Raw genomic sequence first — 23601 nt, 5'->3', positions numbered from 1 at the left:
TATATATAATTACATGGCCCATACAAAGTGAACACATGCCCCACCTCATGGCTTGAAGCAATTGGCCAAGGCATTGGTGGGAGCCCACACCAAACCACACGACCACTTGTGGGTTTTTGTGGTTCATGAAGAATTAATTTCCTAATTCCAAATTTGCCCTTTATATTCCATACCAATAATATTCCTAAGTAACTTGTGTGTTAAAAAAAATAAAAAATATAACCTTGTCCTTAACTTATCGCGGTAGCCTTAAAATGTCCCAATGCACAAAATACGGGATATAACATATGCTATAAGTGACATTTAGAATATGGGATAAGCATTATATGTGAGAAAACATAATAGTGTACTATGACCATGGTTATTGAGGAATTGAAGTGCAATTGTGAAATGTTGAAAACGTAGATGAATAATGATTGTTGCTTATAATATTGTGAATGTTGTTATGGATGTTTGGGAGTTGATATGTGTTATGAGGAAAGTTGTATAAACAAAGGAAATGCTGCCCAATTTTCTCTAGCTTTAGTAAGCACGTTCTTATAATCGTTTAGCTAATGTTAATACGAACTCCCCTGAAGGTAAAGACGTGAGCATTGAAGGAGAACGATCAAGCGGTAGAATAGTCAAAGGAAAAGGGATGTGCGGCTAGTCCCTTCTTACTAAGGCATGAATCTTATGACATGATCTTCCCTCCTTCTCCACGAATTTCCTACATTCCAGAAAACTAAGAGTCTATGTTCATGAATAGCCATATGAGTTAAAAATAAGAGATATTATAAACATGATGATGATGAGCTTAAGTCCAAAGATTCTAGAGTTCACGATATGATGTTTCTACAAAGTTAATGATGTTAACTACGATCCATTGATGTTGTTTATTGTATACACTCACCTTATATGCTAATTCCTTCAAGGTGAGGCAGAATGCTTATGAATGCTCCATAATGGAATCGGGAGTTCACGACCTTATGTCACCTCGATAAAGTATAGTTGTCTTTGAGTTCTATGCATGCATTATGACGAGTACATGATAATGATATTACACCGCGCCTATATAGCCGGGCAGACACCGCTAAGGCGGGCAGTGTATACACCATTTCTAGATGGCATGGGCAGACACCACTAGTGGGCGGCATGAGATGGTACCCCAGACGCGGGAGGCCTGGACGCGGGCTAATGATTATTACACCGTACCTATATGGTCGGGCAACTTATACATATATGCATACATGATATGATGATGATTATGGAGTAAGCCAGCGTGCATTATTTCTTTTATAATTGATAGTCAGTTACAAGTTGCTCCTCATTTGATGGTTCCTTATTTCATTGATGTATTATTATTGTTGATGCCTTACATACTCAATACAATGTTCATACTAACGTTCGTTTTCTTTGGACGCTGTGTTCATGCCCACAGGTAGGCAAGGAGGTGATCCAGACTCGTAGGAGCTACTAGCAGACCTTGAGAGCACCCCATTATTCCGGAGGTGCCATTGATTTATTCTTTTGTGTATATATGTTTTGGGCATGATGGGGTCCTATCCCGTCCATATGTCTAGTACTCTAGTAGAGGCTCGTAGATGCGTATGTGTGGGTAGTATGGTCTCACGAAGTCATTATTGTATGTACATTATTTTGATAGCCGAAGGGCTTATGTATATAAAGGTAATTATGTTTCGAAGTGAAAATGGTTTTTCCTATGACTTGAGTATAAGATTAATGAATGAACGCTTGATGAGTACAATGGGTAATGGTATGAGCGGTGCTCGGTGGTTAGCCTCGGGTACCCGTCATGGCCCTTAGTCGGGTTGTGACAAAAATGCTCAACAAAATAACATGATGATTGCTCGAAGCATCCAAAAGGAGATCATGTATGCTTGTGCAAAAGAAACAATGAAAGCAATTGTTGAAGATTTAAATGGTGATTACTTTGGCATATTGGTTGATGAATCTAAGGATGTTTCTCATAAGGAACAAATGAGAAACAATGAAGGCACACTTATGAACGATTCCTTAGTGTTGTTCTTGTTCTTAGATATGTTAACAAAGAAGGCACACTTATTGAACGATTCCTTAGTGTTATTCATCTTAAAGATACAACTGCAATTGCATTGAAATATGCTATCTATTCTTTGTTGTTAGAGCATTCATTGATTCCATCTCAAACACGGGAACAAGGTTATGATGGAGCTAGTAACATGCAAGGAAAAATCAATGGTTTTAAAACTCTAGTTCTGGAAGACAATCCTTCAGCTTATTGCATACATTGCTTTGCTCATCAGTTGCAATTGACTTTTGTAACTGTTGCAAAGAAACACTATGATGTAGATCAATTTTTTGATATTGTTGCTAATGTATTGAATATTATTGGAGGTTCTTTTAAGCGTAGGGAGATTCCTCGAGAAGATCAAGTAAAAAAAAACTAGAGGAATTACTAGTGCTTGGTGAAGTTCATACGGGAAGTGGACTAAATCAAGAACTTGCGCTTCAAAGGCCGGGTGACACCCGTTGGGGATCTCACTTTAAAACACTACGTAATTTTATTACATTATTCTCATCAATTGTTCATGTGCTTGAAGTAATTGGAAGTGAGGGTACAACTTATCTAGAGAGATCCATGGCAAAAAGTAATGAATGATATAAAATCTTTTGAGTTTGTGCGTATGTTGCAATTGATGTTGAAAGTGTTGGCAATTAAAAATGATTTGAATATGACTTTGCAAAGAAAATATCAAGATATTGTGAATACTATGAAGCTTGTTGGTTTTGCCAAGAGGCAACTACAAACGATGAGAGAGTCTAAATGGAAATCTTGGATTGAAGATGTCTCTTCATTTTGTGTGAAGCATGATATTCTAATTCCTGAAATGGATAAGAACTATCATATTGGAAAGTCAAAGTGCAAGAGTTCAAGTGTCACATATTCTCATCATTTTCTTATAGAAGTCTTTAATGCTGTTATTGATTTGCAACTTGCGGAGCTTAATAGTCGTTTTGATGCAGTGAATAGTGATTTGCTTCTAGGTATGCTAGTTTGAGTCCGGACAATTCTTTTGCAAATTATGATAAAGACAAAATTATGAAACTTAGTACACTTTATCATGATGAGTTTAGTGTTTCCAAGCTTGAAGATCTCAGTTACGAGCTTGACAACTATATTCTCTTTGTGAGAGAAGATAGTGATTTCTCTAACTTGAAAGGACTTCGAGATCTTTCAGAAACATTAGTTGAAACAAATCTGCACAAGACTTGGAGACTTGTTTATTTGCTTGTGAAGTTAAGCTTGATATTGCCCTTGGCTACTGCAAGAGTAGAAAGACCTTTTTCTTCAATGAACTACATAAAAAATGACTTGTGAAGTAGAATTGGTGATGAATTTCTCAATGATTGTTTAGTTTCATATATAGAAGATGAAGTATTTGAAAGTGTACCAAATGATGCGATGATTGATCGTTTTCAAAACATGACAAGTCGTCGGGGACAATTGTAATGGTGATATTTACTATAAATATGTATCTCTTTTGCATGTTGATAATAGTTATATGATTTGATTTAGCCTGGCTCTTCTGCAAATATTTTACTTTTTTGTGCTTTCACTGTAATACTTGTACACCTGAAAAGTAAGGAAATAGCTGAATAAAACTTAATGAGATTTATGTGTTGTAGAGAATATCTCAAACCACTTTATTTAAACTAAAGTATAGTATCATTTTCTTGTATCCAGTACTTAGCTGTTTCAATGTCTACACTATTGAAATGTAAATTTTTGGGTATAGCGGGGTGAAGGGGTTTAAAAAGTATCTCTATGTTTTGAGTGTAAGGTGGTTTATTATTTTTAAAATTTTTGAATATCGATGTTCGTTGTTTGGTTCGGTTATTATTATATGGTACTTTGAGGCCTGTCCTAAAATTTTAAATCTTGAATCCCTAAAGTTAAATCCTGGATCCGCCTCTGCATAACAACCTGAAGACCAAATGATAATGATTTCCACCTCTATGATTCTTAAAAAGAAAATAACCAAATTCTAGAAAAGGTGTTATTCCTAGTCCAACATATTATTGTCTGCAATGCTTCACCTAACCAGCTCAAAAGTTTTGCCAACTCCTAACTAAAAAGTAGAAATGGTCGAAAAAGTCCCACTCTATTACACCTCGGACATTTCATATGGTTGTGCTGTGAATAGACTACCGCAAGCTTAAGGTGAACTGAAGTCCTTATGACAATAAGGAGAGTATTTAGTAGCTTTAAAGTGCATACGACAAGATTTTAAAGCTAGATGAATCGGTGAGACTAAGTTCGTCGAAGGGAGTAAAGTATAAGTCGTGTTTGGAGAGGTTTTTCTAAGTATCGAGTTAACAATTATTTAGTAATGTCTTGGGAAGGAGTTATAGGGCTCCTTAGATGGTTAGTGAAGTGTCAAACAAGTGCCAAGAAGACTCCAAAAGGATTTGAGATCAAACGAATCGACGAAAACAGTTTTGGAAAAGGTGAGTTATACGACCACTTATACGGTCCGCATAATGGTCCGTATAATAGTTACAGTGAAGGGTCATCACTGGTGCTATTATACGTTCACTTAAACAGACCGTATAAGTGTCCGTATAAATCCTATCGGGCAGCTTAGGTTTTTTTATAAAAAGGTGACCCAAGTTTTTATTTCTTATTTCTCATCGTCTCCACACCTCTTGAGAACTCCAAAATATTCTACACACCATATTAACACAAATACAAGAGAAAGCAAAGACTAAACACCAAGAATCAAGAGGATCAAGTGCAAGGAGGCTCACTAGGGTTTATAGAAATCAAGAACTCCTTTGGTATTGAAGTTGGGAGGGTTGTTCTCAAGTGGGGTATATTCATCCAAAGTTCATCCTTACGTGATCAAAGGTGAGTTTTACATCTATTTCATGTTATTAAGAGTATTTGAGTGGTTGAATGACTTGGATGTGAGATGAAAATAGAATATGAGCTCAAATATGGGAATAATGATATTTTGAGTAGTAAGTTAACTTGAGTCATGATTCTTAGTATGCTATGAGTATACTTTTGTTATGAATGATATTAAGGATATTGAAGGAGTAGTATATGTAGATGAACATGGTGTTGTGTTGTAATTATGGTTGAGGATTGAACAATGTTTAAACTCGAAGAAGTGTCACGACCCGACTAGGGGGCCACGACGGGTACCCGGAGCTGACTACCAAGCACCACTCATTATGCTAGTCATCATACCCAACCTGAACATACACAATCTCGAAGGAAACATATACATACATACATATATATATATATATATAAACCCTCATGGCTACAAAAATGATATACAAAAGATACACCGATATATCCATAAGACATCAACTACCCACGTATCCGTATCTACGAGCCTCTACTAGAGTACTGTGTCATAAGGACGGGACAGGACCCCGTCATACCCAAATATATACACAAAATAATATAACCATAAGTAGCACCTCCGGAGTAGTGGAGTGCTCCTGTAAACTTGCTGATAAGATAAGCTCCTACGGGTCTGCACCATCTCCCTGTCTACCTGTGGGCATGAACATAGCATCCAAAAGAAAAGGACGTCAGTACGAAAAGTGTACTGAGTATGTAAGGCATGAATAATACCAACATAATAAAGAAATGATGAAACATAAGGCGAAGATATAACCTGCTTAGCTTTTAATGGAAAATACATGTTATGCATATCAAATATACCACCATCGTTAACCCACGTCCGGGTAACTATCACATACCGCCCACTAGTGGTGTCATGTCCAACCATCTAGGCACGGTGTTATCTTAAGCCGTCCGCCTTCGCGGTGTCATGCCCGGCCATCTAGGCACTGTGTAATCATAAGCTGCCCGCCTTCGCGGTGTCATGCCCGGCCATCTAGGCACGATGCAATCTCATCATCATGTGCTTATCATACAGCATGCATTAGAACTCAATTAAAGCTACAACTCTATCGGGGTGACGTAAGGTCGAGAACCCTCGATTCCATTATGGAGTAGTCCTGATCATCATGCCTCACCTTGAAGGGACTAGCATTATAAGGTGAGTCTAGCAACAATGAGTAATATCAAGGAATCGTATAAGGATCATTAGCTTCATAAAAATATCATATCATGAGCTTTAGAATCTCTAGACTTAGATTCATCGTCATCATTATCATATTCGTAACGTATCTCTTATCTTTATCTCGTGAGGAGCTCTTTATAAACATAGACTCATAGTTTCCGGAATGTAAGAAGGTCATGGAAAAAAATAAAGGAAGTCATGTCATAGAAATCATGCCTTGGAAAAAGGAGGGACTAGCCTCACATACCTTTGTATCTTTTTAACTCTATCGTATAATTGTGTGCCCCTCAAGCTTGCGATTCTACCTTCAAGGGAATTCGTACTAAGATTAGATAATTGAAGACATACTCAAGCTTAAGCTAGAGCGACTAAGTGCTAACGAAAATTGGGAAATATCCCCATTGTTTCAACCACTTTCTCCAACTGTAACAATTTCCAACCATCAACAACAACACCCATGATATTCTAATCAATTACCTCTTTAAGCTAAGCATTATTCAATTCTCACAATTCCCCTCCAAGGATATCCATAACCATAATTATAATACAACATCATATTTATTCCTCACATAACATTTCCTTAACGTCATTAGCATCATCTCTAACGAGATTATATTAATCTCATACTAAGAATCATGATTCACATTAACTTACTACCCAACAGACCATTATTTCCATATTTAAGCTCATATTCCACTTTCTTCCATAATCCAAGTCTTTTAACTACTCAATATTCTCAATAACATGAAAAAAAAACATAAAACTCACCTTAATCACTTAGGAACAAGCTTTGAGTCAATCTACTCCATTAGAATGAAATCCCCCACTTGAATACCAAAGAAATTCTTACACTTCACAAACCCTAATAGGCTTCCTAGTACATGAATCTCTTAATCTTTGCTTTTGATCTTGGTTTTTGGTGTAGATTTGTTGTAGAAATAGAGGGAGGATTTTTTAGAGTTCTAGAGAGATGTAGGATCTGTTTTTGGGAGAATAATGGAATAAAAATGTGGGATCTTATATTTATAATCAGGGTTGGAAAATTCCAGATCCGCAGGTAGACTGTCCGTCGATATGCCCCGTCGAACTGCCGCCTGAGATGCCTAATTGCAGAACCCTGTCAACGGTGCCAGACGATGGCTCTTCGACGTGTCGACGATCATCCTTTGGGTCGTCGACGCTGACTGGTTTCAGCAATTTTTTCTGAACTGCTCCGATTCGATTAGTTTCACTTCTAGTTCCCTCGTAATGTCAAGAATGCATACTTATACTCATGTACACATACAAGGTAAAATATCTCATGTCCAAAACTCTGGTGCAGATTATCGAACCGAAGGTACACACCGCCAATAAGCCAAAATCTCCTTGCAACAAAACGGAAGGTGTAACATCCCCCCCCCCCCCCTTTTAAGAACATTCGTCCCCGAATGTTAAATTCTCGGGGGTTCTACAAAATTTTTGCTAGAGTTTCCCTTGTAATATGGCACTACCATCCTGTCGTAACAACCCGCAATAACAATGCCTCATAAGGATACAACACAATGGTAAGAAAATAGGGCCACACATGACCAAAAGCATTAAAAGAAGCATTACATACCTTACTATAATGGTGTCTCATCTTGAACTTCTTCCGAGGGTGGAAACAGTTGCGGATATTTGGATTTCATCTTTTCTTCTACTTCCCAAGTCATTTCCTCTCGATTATTATTCCTCCACAAGACTTTAACTGAGGCTACCTCTTTATTTCTAAGCTTATGTACTTGCCGATCTAATATGGCTATAGGCACCTCTTCATGATCCAACTTTTTTGTAATTTGAATATCATTAACTGGCATGATTCGAGCTGGATCTCCAACACATTTGTTGAGCATTGACACATGAAAGACTTGGTGGACTGATTCAAGCCCTGGAGGTAAATTCAATTCATAAGATACTTGGCCCACCTTATGTACAATTTATAAGGACCAATATATCAGGGACTAAGTTTGCCCTTCTTGCCAAATCTCTTCACACCTTTCATCATTGATACTTTTAGAAATATCTAATCATTAACTTGAAATTCCAAGTCTCGCCGACGGTTGTCCGCATAAGATTCCTGGCGACTTTGGGCTGTCAATAATTGATCTCGGATAACCTTGATCTTTTCCAACGATTGTTGAATCAGCTCCGGACCTATTAGCTGTACCTCTCCTACTTCAAACCATCCAATTGGGGATCTACACTTTCTTCCATACAGAGCTTCATAAGGGCCATTTGAATACTAGAATGATAGTTGTTGTTTTATGCAAACTCAATAAGAGGTAAGTGGTCATCCCAATTACCACCGAAATCTAGCACATACGCCCGTAACATATACTCTAAGGTCTGAATAATGCGTTCAGCTTGCCCATCAGTTTGTGGATGAACGCGGTTCTAAGTCATACCTGAGTACCCAAACCTTCTTGGAAAGATTTCCAGAATTTAGCTGTAAATTGTGCTCCTCGATCTATGATAATAGATATCGGGACACCATGAAGTCGCACAATCTCCTTAAGATACAACCTTGCATAATGTTCTGCTGAATATGTGGTTCTGACTGGAAGAAAATGAGTTGATTTCGTGAGTCTGTCCATGATCACCCATATGGAGTTATATTTTTTCCGAGAACGAGGCAAACCTACCATGAAATCCATGATAATCACTTCCCATTTCCAGGATGGAATTTCCATCGCTTGCAATAATCCTCCTGGCTTTTGATGCTCAATTTTCACTTGTTGGCAATTTGGGCATTGAGCTACAAATACGGCTATGTCTTTCTTCGTTCCATCCCGCCAATACATTGACTTAAGATCGTGATACATTTTTGTCGCTCCAGGGTGAATGGAGTACCGAGAGTAATGAGCTTCTTCTAGAATACGACGACGTAGTCTCGCAGTATTTGGAAGAAACTTCAAATGGCGACTTCTCTTTCTCAGGAAATGTAGCTCTGTAATGACTTAACTGAGGGTCTTCATATTGGCGCTCTCTCACCTCCATATCTAAGGACGAAATAGCTGGGTTGTGAATACCTATTCCTACATTGCCTGAATCAATTAGACGGACTCCGAGACTAGCTAGCTGGTGAAGCTCACGGATTAATTCTTTATTTTCTGGAGGGACATCACATAGACTACCCATTGATGTGCGGCTAAGTGCATCAGCTACTACATTCGCCTTTCCGGGGTGGTATAAAAGACTTACATCATAATCCGTTAATAATTCTAACCATCGCCTCTGTCGTAGATTTAAGTGCTTCTGGTTGAAAATATATTGATAACTCTTGTGATATGTATAAATATCAACATGTACGCCGTACAAGTAATGTCTCCACATTGATAGCGCATGAATAACCGCGGCCAATTCAAGATCATGGGTCGGATAGTTCATTTCATGTTTCCGCAACTGCCGGGAAGCATAGGCAATAACTTTACTGTGTTGCATCAACACACAACCTAGCCAAACACCAGAGGCATCACAATACACAACATAACCATCTAGTCCTTTTGGGAGTGTCAGGACTGGGGTTGAAGTTAATCTATCCTTCAATTCTTGGAAACTGCGTTCACAAGCATCAGCTTACTGCAATTTTGCTGATTTTTGAGTTAGCTTCATTAATGGTGCTGAAATAGAGGAAAATCCTTCCACAAATCTTTTGTAGTAACCTGCCAACCCCAGAAAGCTACGGACTTGGGTAGGCGTTGTAGGCCTTGGCCAAGTCTTCACAGCCTCAATTTTCTGAGTATTGACCCGAATACCATCACCTGAAATGATATGGCCCAAAAAAGCTACATAAGTCAACCAAAACTCACATTTCGAAAATTTAGCATACAATTCCAGAGCCCGAAGAATTCCAAGGACAATACGCAAGTTGTCTGCATGCTCCGTTTCTGACCGAGAATATACTAAAATTTCATCGATAAACACGATCACAAATTGGTCTAGAAAGGGCCTGAATATATTATTCATCAGATTCATAAACACCGCCGAAGTATTATTCAACCCAAATGACATCACCCGAAACTCATAATAGCCGTATCTTGTTCTGAAAGCCGTTTTGGGTATATCTTCTTCTCTAACTCTTACTTGGAGATACCTCGATCTTAGGTCAATCTTGGAAAACCATTTGGCACCCTGTAATTGGTCAAACAAATCATCGATCCTTGGAAGCGGATATTTATTCTTTATCGTCACCTTGTTCAGCTGCCTATAGTCAATGCACATCCGTAGGTAACCATCTTTCTTTCTCATAAATAGGACAGGTGCTCCCCACGGTGACGAACTGGGCCTACTGAATCCCTTCTCAAGCAAATCTTTCAGTTGTGCCTTTAGATCTTTCAATTCTGCAGGAGCCATTCGATAGGGAGGAATAGATAGGCTTGGTGTCCGGCAACACATTAATCACAAAATCAATCTCCCTTTCTAGAGGAAGGCCTGGAAATTCATCTGGAATTACATTCGGAAATTCATTTACTATCGGGACGGATTGAAAAGTCGGTGGCTTTATTTCTGTTACATCCCGCGTTTTCACAAGTTGGAAAGCATACGAGTTCAATGACATTAGTAACGGAATAAGTTTGATGAATTTTGAAACTATTATATATGGTCTTGATATGGTAGTTTCTTTTAAGTAAACCCCTTTTAGTAAATATTTGATAAGTATGATTTTCTATAGTTATTACTGTTACTACTTCTGGGATACATTTTTAATTATACGTGTGGTATGAGGACATTTAGAAATGAGATTTTATTTGTTATGGGTACATAAATTATTTTCTCTTATGAAAAGCTATCTTTTTTCCATTATGAGAATTGATAGTACAATAATTTGTACTCTTGATGTTAGGTTGAGGAAAGATTATAATTAGACGAACATAATTTCCAGATGTATTAGTTTTTGTGAAATACGTGTATGTCTTAAGTTTATATGATATTTCAATAACAAAAGTTTTGGAAGCTTATGTATTTCAAGGAAATATTAAAATATTAGTGTATGAGATTATGTCTTATGATTTTACTTTTTATATTAAAATAATTGGAGGGATGGCATATCATCCACGTTACCATATGGATTTTGGACATGTATTAGACATCATCACTACCTATTCATTCTTTATAATTAAGAAATTTTGCCAGCAATAATCTTTTTCTAATAAGTTTCCATCTGACTCCAAAATATGCCGTATTTTTGGATTAGGAAAAATTTAATCGTCCAATATGAGCAAAATTTACTCGAGCCCGGAGAATTCGATCATTTCCAAGGATGAAACTCAAGAGCTCGGTGTATACAAGGAATGAAGTCCCAAAATGATTTAAGACGAAAAAGTGTGACGACGATGATGGAAAATAATATTTTATGTCTGGCAAATGAGGCTATGGAGTATGTTATACTACATGATTATGATAATGAACATATGAAGTGTATCAAAAATGATTTATTTAAGTAAATTGAGGTCAAGAAATTAATTATGCGTGTGATTGATGAAGAGGGGAATTATAGTGGAAGACCGGAAATTAATGGATATAATTTAAGTGGGCTGCAAGCACTACAAGTACACATACACGTTGTGCCTTGAATTATGGAGCAGCAACGTGGAACTTCATTGAGCAGCAACATTAGAATTATGGATATTCATGAGAGACAATTCAATACATTAAAAGAATAGTGGATAAGTGATTGAAGTGGCAGACCTTTACACGTGGTTGCATGGAGTAAAAATATACTTGGTGACTAGTACAACCTATTTGAATCTGTAAGAATTATTATATCAAAGAAAAGGATTGTTGGGGGTGGACCCCACGGTCCTCTAAATAGTCTACAACTACTATTTTACTTTGATGAATACACTTGCCTCTTGAGAACCTATACATACTACACCAGCAACGTTATTAGCTAGTATGGAAATAATATACATTTTGCTACTTCTCAACTTAAGTTAGGGAAAACCCCACTATATACCCTCTCAAGGATTTCCCCACCAGTCAACGAACTACTTGCTCACAAAAATCCTATTTTAGTAGCTTCTTGCTTGTCATCATCTTGGATAAGCTAGTATATGACTCACTTTATGGGTCCTTCTTATATATACACGTATAGGCTTAGAAGGGATTAACGTATGTTGCTAGCAGCAATGGCACTGCAATTTGAGGCAGGAAAGTGTAGTTCTTCTCAAGAATAAAATACGGGTGTTGGGCACCGCTTTGATCTCGTTGTTCGTTTTGCCGTGTTATTGGATTCGGGCTTTCTTCACAGTGAAGTAAGGCGGAAAAGAGTAATTATTGGCATATAAGGTAAGAAATTCTCTCTCCTAGATATTTTTAAATTCATCTAGGTCATAGCCAAATTGTGGAAATAGAGTTGCTAAAGTGTGCATTGTTGTTGTAGTTTGTGAAATTGAAAGGAGAAAATGCGTCGTTGTAGTTTTGTTGCATTTATAGAGTTTCGGATGGATTAGAGCTTGGTTGGATCGTTTTGAATGTTGTGCGGGTTATTAATGTTAGAATATGTTTCAAATCAATTGTTGGTATTGTTGAAATGATTGTTGATAAATTTGGCCGAGTTAAATTCTCGGGGATGTTGAATTTACAGGGGAGGTGCTGGCGAAATTTCTGTAGACAAGTGCTAGTTAGGATTGAATTTCTAAGTACTTGTAGCTAACGTTTGGTAATTAATAACGTTATTGTAGATCTTGGGGAGCCCGAGATTTGAGTCGGGATTTTTTTTAGCGAGCGAGCGAGGTATGTAAAGCCTAGCCTTTTTTTTTGGCATGACCTTTATGGAACGAATAAATGACGTATATGTATGACTCTGAAGAAAATTCTATTCTTAGCGCCACTAGGATTGCCGATGTCTTTGATTTCCATAAGTATTCCATATGGTTTGATATGTATATATGATGTACGAAGATTCTAGTTGGTATATTTCCGAATGTTGTTCGGAAGAGAATCGATATGACTAAAGTCTTTGATGAATATTTTGATACGTAAATATGGTCTTAAAGTCTCTATTTGATTTGATCCATAACGTTATTCGAAAGTTTCCTAATATGAATGATACTTGAATTTCCAAATATGGCTTATGAAATGTTTTTAGAAGGTTTCGTACTTCAAAAGCTCGTAACTTTCGTATACTAATTCCGATTGACCCGATACTTGTTTCTGAGCTTTCTGATATCGGTATATATATTTATTCATTGAGTCTCGGAATTTATTTACTTATATGCATATGGTTTCCGCACTACTCCGCTCGTGCATACTACTATTACATCGTTCGCCGGATCCCGGGCCGGTTTTGTGATCGTGCGCACTATGTTATATTCGGTAGTATGATGTGTTACGGTTCCCGAGACCTCGCCATAGGGCCGGGTACCGCTTATATACGGCGTTATGATGTGATATGGCAGATGATGTGTTCTGATGATGTGATATATTTTGATAATATGATATGTTCAGGGATTGTACGGAGATTTGAAACTTTCTAGAGTATGATGTGTTGTGGCGCCAGCGTCGGAGTGGCGACCACGTTCTTGAGCCCTAGGCATGATTTTTATTTGCATTATTTATGTTTTCAGAACAGGTTTTGACATACTAATTCTGTATCCATTTTCCGTATTTCTCACTTCAGTTATGATTTGGATTACTGTATTTCATGCTTTACATACTCAGTACATATTTCGTACTGACCCCCTTTCTTCGGGGGGCTGCGTTTCATGCCCGCAGGTACAGACGTTCGTTCAGGTGACCCGCTAGAGTAGGGTACTTATTCTGCTATTTGGAGTACTCCTTTTGATCCGGAGCTCATATTTTGGTACATACCTTCTGTTATACATGTTCGACATATATGTATATGGTTATTTGGGGTACGGCGGGGCCCTGTCCCGTCATATGTTTCTGTTGTGGTTTGTAGAGGCCTGTAGACATATATGTGGGTCATGGGTCGTGTTTGTTCGGTGATGTCTGTGACTTGTGCCTTAAGCGGTCCCATTTGCTATTATGGCCGAAACGGCCCATATGTATGTATATGTATGTATATTCGGGTGATGTGTATTCCGCCAGCCTGCCGGCTTCTGTATGATATTTCTGTTATAGGTGACCGCTTAAGACGACGTCTGTTCTCAGTATCTGTGCAAAATAACGTATGTTAAATATGAATAAGTCTTTGATACGTCGATTTGGTAAGTGAATGAGTATGGGTGTCCAGTTAGGGCACTAGTCACGGCCCACGGGGTTGGGTCGTGACAATTTTGGTGTCATGAACTCGGACTAGGTGATAAATATATCCTTTAGCTATCATTTTCCTTGCCTTAAGGTAGGAAATAAACCTACCCCTTGGAGACGCTGTATTACCTTTCCATTCAAGCACTGGTTCTCCTGGAAATTGAAATCGAACTATTTTCATTCTACAATCCACATTAGCATAACAAGAGGCCAACTAATCCATGCCCATAATCACATCAAAATCTAACATTTCTAATTCAATCAAATCGGCTGTAGTCTGGCGATCACATACCACAAGCACACCATTTTTATACACTTGCCTAGCTATTACGGGATCACCAACCGGAGTAGATACTTCAAAAGGTTTAATTGGCTCAGGTTCCACCCCAGTACGGTTAGCAATATAAGGAGTAGTATAAGACAGCGTAGAACCCGGATCAATCAATGCATAAACGTCATGGGAGAATATAGAAAGTATATGTGTAATCACATCCGGGGAGGACTCAAGATCCTGGCGTTCGGCTAAAGCATAAATACGGGGCTGGGTACCACCTGAACTGGATGCTCCCCCTCTGCCTGTCACGACCCGACTAGGGGCCGTGACGGGTACCCGGGGCTAACCACCGAGCACCATGCATTCCCTTACTTATCTTATTCATACTCAAATCATAGAAAATCATTTCTCGTTTGGAAACATAATTACTTTTATATACATAAGCCCTTCTGCTATCAAAATAATAATACATACACCATAGTAGCATCGTGAGACCATACTACCCACACATGCGTATCTACGAGCCTCTACTAGAGTACTAAACATATGGACGGAACAAGACCCCGCCGTACCCAAGTACATATACATATATCTATATAAAAGAATAAACCAAATAGCACCTCCGGAACAATGGAGTGCTCCTGTAAATCAGTTGATGACTCCTATGGGTCCGCACTGTCTCCCTGTCGACCTGTAGGCATGAACACAACATCCAAAGAAAACAGACGTCAGTGCGAACATTGTACTGAGTATGTAAGACATGAATGAAATGAACATAATAGAAGAATCATAAGCCATAGGAGGAAGTTATAACCTGCATGAGTTTTATAGGTGAATACATATATCGTATATTTATATAATCATAGTACACGTATCATCATAGCGCATATATCATCGCATCATCATCATCATCGTTAACCCGTGTCCGGGTAACCATAATATGCCGCCCACTAGTGGTGATCATGCCCGGCCCTTTAGGCACGGTGTAACATAGCAGCCCGCCTTAGCGGTGACATGCCCGACCAACTAGGCACGATGGAATCGTATCGTCATATAATTAATTATAAACTTAACGTTATTACTTATCTCATAGACATATCATGACTCAACATCATTATACATTTATCATCAAAACATACATTAGAGCTTAAAGGCAACTATAGCTATGTTGGGGTGACATAAGGTCGTGAACCCCCGATTATATTATGGAGTAATCATCAACATCACATCTCACCTTGAAGGAACTAACATGTTAAGGTGAATTGATACAAGGAAAAAACATCAATGAAACCATACGTAGAATCATTAGCTTCATGGACATCTTCCTTTACTCTAGGACTCTTTATACTTAACTCATCATTATCATTATCTTTCTCGTCGTATCTCTTTTCTTTATTTCATACATATCTAGCTCATTACAGTCATGGACTCATAGTTCCTTTGTTTAGGAAGATTATGGGAAATTTAGAAGATTCATGTCATAGAAGTCATGCCATAGAAAGAAGGGACTAGACTTACATACCTCTTTCGTTTAATAATTTTATCGCTTGATCGTTCCCCTTCGATGCTCGCATTTCTACCTTCAAGAGGATTCGCATCAACATTAGTTAATCGACTATAAGAACGTATTACTATTTTTAGGGAAAATTGGGCAGCATTTACTTTGTTTCTACTACTTTCTCCATATCATATATCAACTCCCAAACATCCATAAGAACATTTACAATATAATAGGCAACAATCATCATTCATCTACATTATCCGCATTTCGCAATTTCACTCCAATTTCTCCATAATCGTGGTTATAGTTCACTACCGCGTTTTCTCACATATAATACTTACTCCATGTTCTAAATTTCATTTATAGCGGACTTATAATCACAACATACCAATATTTACAATTCACCCCAAACTACTACTCAACAATGACACTATTCACACATTCATGACCCATTTTCTATATCTTTCTACAATCCAAGTGTTTTAACTTTTCAAAACCTTAAACAACATGGAATGATCATAAAACTCACCTTAGATAATGGAAGAATAAGCCTTGAGTGGAAATTCTTTTCTTGCACAAAAACCCTAGCTCACTTCCTTTGGGATTTCTTGGCTTAGATGAACTTTGATATGTTTCCTACACTTGATTTTGTGGGTTTGGTATAGTTGATCATAGATTTCTCTTGGTTTCTTGTGGATGGAGAGTGGAGAGAATTCCAGAGGTTTTCTTGAAGTGTGGAGAGTGGAAAATGAAATTAATTAAATGAGAGAGAGGTCCTTATATCGACTTAAAATCTGTTCCGACCAGATTCTACGGACCAACATACGGTCCGTATAATTTATACTGACTGTATGTGTGGCCGTAGATCTGGCCCAGTGAGGACCCTTATTCTTTGCAAGTCATACGGCTTGACATACGGTCCGTATGTTTTATATGGCCAGTATGTTTGGCCGTATAATGCCCAGCACTCCGAAACTTGTTCTCGTCGACTCGTTTGATCTTCAATCCTTATGGAACCTTCTTGACACTTGATTAACACCTCAATACCAATCTAAGGGACTTTATCACTCTTCTCCAAGACATCATTACGCCATCATTAACTCGTCGCTCATAATTTTTACCCGACACACAACATATCCTTTGCTTTCCTTGACAACCTTTTTCCCTTACGTCAAATGTCTTGGACCTCGATTAGGATCATCAAATACTATTTCTTACTTATCAAAACATCGTATTCTTCGTGCTCCTCGCTAGCCTATTCACTGTATGTTAACGGGAAATTTTTCCAAGGTGTAACATTCTTCCCCCCTTTCGGAACATTTGTCCTCGAATGTTTAACACTCAGGAATTCTACGAAAATTTCGCCAGAGTTTCCCTTGTAATATGGCACTACCATCTTGTCACAACAACCCATAATACTATTGCCTCATAGGGTTACGACACGATAGCAATATAAATTGGCCACACACGATCAAAGCATGAAAAGAAAGTATACATACCTCATAATGTTAGTGCTTCATCTTGAATCTCTCCTGGGGGTTGGAATAAGTACGGGTGCTTGGACTTCATACTCTCTTCTGCTTCCCAGGTCATTTCATCTCGGTTGTCACTTTGCCATAGGACTTTAACTGAGGCTACCTCCTTATTTCGAAGTCTTCGTACTTGTCTGTCTAAAATGGCAATGGGCACTACTTCATATGCTAGCTTTTTTGTCACTTGAACATCATCTATTGGGACAACCCTCGTAGGATCCCCAACACACTTACGGAGCATCGAGACATGAAAAACGGGGTGGACTGATTCAAGTTCTGAAGGTAAGTCCAATTCGTAGGCTACATGACCCACCTTGCGGATAATTTTATAAGGTCCAATGTATCGAGGACTTAACTTCCCTTTATTGCCAAATCTCATCACCCCTTTCATTGGCGACACCTTCAAAAATACCCAATCATCAACCTGAAATTCCAAGTCTCTCCGGCGGTTGTCCGCATAAGATTTTTGGCTACTTTGGGCTGTCAGCAATCGATCTCAGATCACCTTGACTTTTTCTACCGCTTGCTGAATCAATACAAGGCCTATTAGTTGTACTTCTCCTATTTCAAACCACCCAATTGGGGATCTACACTTCCTTCCATATAAAGCTTCATACGGAGCCATTTGGATACTGGAATGATAGCTATTGTTATATGCGAACTCAATCAGAGGTAAGTGATCATCCCAACTACCACCGAAATCTAGTACATATGCCCGTAGAATATCTTCCAAAGTCTGAATAGTACGTTCGGCTTGCCCATCAGTCTGCAGATAAAATGTTGTGCTAAGCTTCACTTGAGTACCTAGACCTTCTTGGAATGATTTCCAGAACTTGGTTGTAAATTGCGCTCCTCTATCTGTGATAATGGATATCGGTATACCATGGAGTTGCACAATTTCTTTGAGATACAACCTTGCATAGTCTTCTGTTGAGTATGTGGTTCTGACTGGAAGAAGATGAGCTACTTTTGTTAATCTGTCCACAATTACCCATATAGAATCATTCTTGCCTCGAGAACGAGGTGACCGCACAATAAAATCCATGTTGATCACTTCTCATTTCCAAGTAGGGATTTCCATTGCTTGCAATAATCCTCCTGGCTTTTGATGTTCGATTTTCACTTGTTGGCAATTTGGACATTGGGCTACAAATTCTACTATGTCTCTCTTCATGCTATCCCACCAATATATCAATTTGAGATCGTGATACATCTTTGTTGCACCTGGGTGAATAGAATACCGAGAATAATGGGCTTCTTCTAGAATTCGACAGTGCAATTCTGCGACATTCGGAACACATAGCCTGCCTCGGTACCTAAGAATTCCATCCATGAAAATTTCAAATGGGGACTTCTCTTTTTCATGAGATGTGTCTCTGTAATGGCACAAATGAGGATCTTCATACTAACGCTCTTTCACTTCCATATTCAGGGACAAAACTGTCGGATCATTAATACCGATTCCTGCACCACCTGAATCAATTAAACGTACTCCAAGATTAGCTAATTGGTGGAGCTCATGAATTAATTCTTTCTTCTCCGGAGGAACTTCGCATAGGCTACCCATTGATCGGCGGCTAAGCGCATCAGCTATAACATTTGCCTTTCCGGGGTGGTATAAAATGCTCACATCATAATCTTTCAATAGTTCTAACCACCGCCTCTGTCGCAGATTCAACTCCTTTTGTTTGAAAATGTACTGAAGAATCTTGTGATCTGTATAAATATCGACATGCACACCATACAAGTAATGTCTCCACATTTTTAATGCATGAATGACTGCAGCCAATTCGAGATCGTGAGTTGGATAGTTCTTTTCATGTTTCCGCAGCTGTCTCGAAGCATAAGCAATGACTTTACCGTGCTGCATTAAAAAACATCCTAACCCAACGCTGTAAGCATCACAGTACACCACATAACCATCTGACCCTTCTGGAAGTGTTAAGACCGGAGCTGAGGTTAATCTGTCCTTCAACTCTTGGAAGCTGCGTTCACAAGCGTCATTCCACTGAAATTTAACTGACTTCTGGGTTAGCTTCTTCAATGGGGCTGAAATAGAGGAAAATCCCTCTACGAGCCTTCTATAGTAACCTGCCAATCCTAGAAAACTACGAACTTCTGTAGGCATCGTAGGCATTGGCCAAGTCTTCACAGCTTCAATTTTCTGAGGGTCGACTTGAATACCATCAGCTGAAATAACATGGCCCAGAAATGTTACAGAATTCAGCCAGAAATAGCACTTTGAAAATTTTGCATATAATTCTCGGGTTCGAAGAATTCCAAGACCAATACGTAAATGATCTGCATGTTCTAATTCTGTGCTAGAGTATAGAAGAATATTGTCAATGAATACTATCACAAATAAATCCAAGAGAGGCCTAAATACATTATTCATCAAATTCATGAACACTACCGGAGCATTAGTCAACCCAAACGACATCACCCGGAATTCATAATGGCCATATCTCGTTCTGAAAGCTATTTTAGTAATATCTTCTTCTCTAACTCTCACTTGATGATAACCCGACCTCAAGTCTATTTTAGAAAACCACTTGGCACCATGTAGTTGATCAAACAAATCATCAATCCTTGGGAGAGGATATTTGTTCTTTATTGTCACCTTATTCAACTGCCTATAATCTATACACATTCATAAGGAACCATCTTTCTTTCTCACGAACAAGACTGGTGCTCCCCACGGCGATAAACTGGTCTAATAAACCCCTTCTCAAGCAAATGTTTCAATTGTGCCTTTAGCTCTTTCAATTCTGTCGGAGCCACTCGATAAGGAGGAATGGAAATAGGATTGGTGTCCGGCAACACATCAATAGCGAAATCAATCGCTCTTTCCGGAGGAAGGCCTGGAAGTTCATCTGGGAATACATCCGAAAATTCATTCACTACCGGAACGGATTGGAAAGTTGGTGACTCGGCTTTGGTATTATGAACTCGGACTAAGTGATAAATGTAGCCCTTATCTATCATCTTTCTTGCCTTAAGGTAGGAAATAAACCAACCTTTTGGAGATGCTGTATTACCCTTCCATTCAAGCATGGACTCTCCCGGAAATTGGAATCGAACTATTTTCAACCGACAATCAACATTAGCATAACATGAGGCCAACCAATCCATACCCATAATCACATCGAAATCTAACATTTCCAGCTCAATTAAATCAGTTTTAGTCTGGCGGTCGCATATCACAAGTACACAATTTTTATACACTTGTCTAGCTATCACGGGATCACTAACTGGAGTAGATACCTCAAAAGGTTTTATTGGCTCAGGTTTTACCCCAATACGACCAGCAACATATGGAGTAATATAAGATAGAGTAGAACCAAGATCTATCAATGCATACACATCATGGGAAAATATAGATAATGTACCTGTAACCACATCCGGGGAGGACTCAAGATCCTGTCGTCCGGCTAAAGCGTACACACGGGGCTGAGTGGCACCTAAAGTAGATGCTCCCTCTCTGCCTCTACCTCGACCTGCTGAAATCTGGGGAGTCTGTCCAACCGGGCGCACTGAAGAAGAACCAGTTGCTGATCCTGTGGGCTGAACCCCACCTCTACCATACCTCAAGGCACAATCTCACATCAAATGCCCAGTCTGTCCACAAACATAGCAAGCGTCTGTACCCTGGCGACATAGCCCTGAATGTAATTTACCGTACTGACTACATCGCGGTACTGGTGGTCTCCTCTGACTACGATCACCCCCAAACTGAGAACCCGAAGCTCTCGAACTCTGACCTTGTCCTGAAGGAAAGGAGCGATCAAATATCCTACCTGTAAATCGTGGAGGTGCACTAGTCACCGACTGGCCTGAGTGTCTAGAATGTGTCTGCCTTGATCACCCTCTATAATCACTGCCTGCCCCCATAGATTTCGCCCTCTTGCTTTTCCTTCTATCGATATCACGATCACCCCTTTGCGGACATTGTTTTCCTTCTAAATTCCAGGCATGGGCTTGTATTCGGGAAATATCCATCCCATCTTGTAACGAAGCCGTCAAGCAATCCTTAAATAAATGTGGCCCTAAGCCACTCACAAACCTGTGCACCCTATCTCCCATATCGGCCATCATAGTCGGGCCATATCTAGCCAATGAGTTAAACTGAAGGCTATATTCCCGAGCACTCATATTTCCTTGCTTTAGATTTAAGAACCTATCCGATCTAGCTCGGCGGACCTCGGGTGGAAAATAGTGGTGGGTGAAAGCATCTAAAATTCTTGCCACACGGGAGGAGGCGCATTTTATTTTCTTGATGCTAGCCAATTATTGTACGACAATACCGCCACATCTCGGAGCCTATAAGATGCCAACTCCACAGATTCAGTTTCAGAGGCATGAATAATCCTCAATGTTCTCAACATCTCATCAATAAAACCTTGCGGGCCTTCATCCGGCTTTGACCCGAAAAACCCTTCAACCTCATAAAATCACGGGCTCTGGTACTAGCTGCTTGATCACTTGAACCCGCAGTCTGCCGCTTTGGCTGGGCGGCAACTAACTGCATCAATAAATGGATAGCCTCGGTCACTTGTTGACCCAAAGAAACCGGTGGAAGGACTGGAGCTGAAGCTCCTCTTTGTTCTTCTAAATTGGACGGGGTGGAGGAAGTATTAGATAGAGCCTCATTATGTGATTCACCCTCTTCTACGTTCATTGGCGGCTCCCTTTCTACCCGCTTTTTCATCGTAGTCTTGCCCTTTTGGGCGGCTGTAGCTTTTTCCTTTGGCGGCATTTCTGAAATCATAGCACACTATTAGGGAGGAGAAAATCTTATAATACAGCTCTATCGCACGATCTCTAAAGATGAAAGATGGTCATTTTTCCTAAATGCCCTGTAGCCTCCTGTTTATTAGTGTGACACGCAACACACCATAAACAAGACTCTACTAGACACGGCTCGTAGACACTTCCTAGGACTGAACTGCTCTGATACCACTTTTGTCACGACCCGACTAGGGGCCGTGACGGGTACCCGGGGCTAACCACCGAGCACCATGCATTGCTTTACTTATCATATTCATACTCAAATCATAGAAAATCATTTCTCGTTTGGAAACATAATTACTTTTATATACATAAGCCCTTCGGCTATCAAAATAATAATACATACACCATAGTAGCATCGTGAGACCATACTACCCACACATGCGTATCTACGAGCCTCTACTGGAGTACTATACATACGAACAGAACAAGACCCCGTCGTACCCAAGTACATATACATATATCTACACAAAAGAATAAACCAAATAGCACCTCCGGAACAATGGAGTGCTCCTGTAAATCAGCTGATGACTCCTATGGGTCTGCACCGTCTCCCTGTCTACCTGTGGGCATGAACACAACGTCCAAAGAAAATGGACGTCAGTACAAACATTGTACTGAGTATTTAAGACATGAATGAAATGAACATAATAAAAGAATCATAAGCCATAGGAGGAAGATATAACCTGCATGAGTTTTATAGGTGAATACATTTCATACATATATCGTATATTTATAGAATCATATTACATGTATCATCATAGTGCATATATCATCATATCATCATATTCGTTAACCCACGTGCAGGTAACCATCATATGACGCCCACTAGTGGTGATCATGCCCGGCCCTTTAGGCACGGTGTAACATAGCAGCCTGTCTTAGCGGTGACATGCCCGTCCATTTAAGTGCGGTGGAATCGTATGCATCCCGCCTTCGCGGTGACATGCCCGGCCAACTAGGCGCGGTGGAATCATATCTTCATATAATTAATCATAAACTTAACGTTATTACTTATCTCATAGACATATCATGACTCAACGTCATTATACATTTATCATCAAAACATACATTAGAGCTTGAAGGCAACTATAGATATGTTGGGGTGACATAAGGTCGTGAACCCTCGATTATATTATGGAGTAATCATCAACATCACATCTCACCTTGAAGGAACTAACATGTTAA

At 39.2% G+C, this 23601-nt stretch overlaps 1 protein-coding gene across 1 annotated transcript; it reads left to right on the top strand.

Moving 5' to 3' along the window:
• Positions 1-1839: 1839 nt before the first annotated feature.
• LOC132639372 (uncharacterized) lies at positions 1840-3361 on the top strand. Its single transcript, XM_060355823.1, has 4 exons — positions 1840-1996; positions 2098-2414; positions 2613-3027; positions 3135-3361. Exons 1-4 carry the CDS (start codon positions 1840-1842, stop codon positions 3359-3361), a joined length of 1116 nt encoding a protein of 371 aa, XP_060211806.1.
• Positions 3362-23601: the final 20240 nt, after the last annotated feature.

This window comes from Lycium barbarum, chromosome 5 (assembly GCF_019175385.1).
Source record: "Lycium barbarum isolate Lr01 chromosome 5, ASM1917538v2, whole genome shotgun sequence".
Lineage (NCBI taxonomy): Eukaryota > Viridiplantae > Streptophyta > Magnoliopsida > Solanales > Solanaceae > Lycium > Lycium barbarum.
This window is presented reverse-complemented; position numbering and strand designations above follow the sequence as displayed.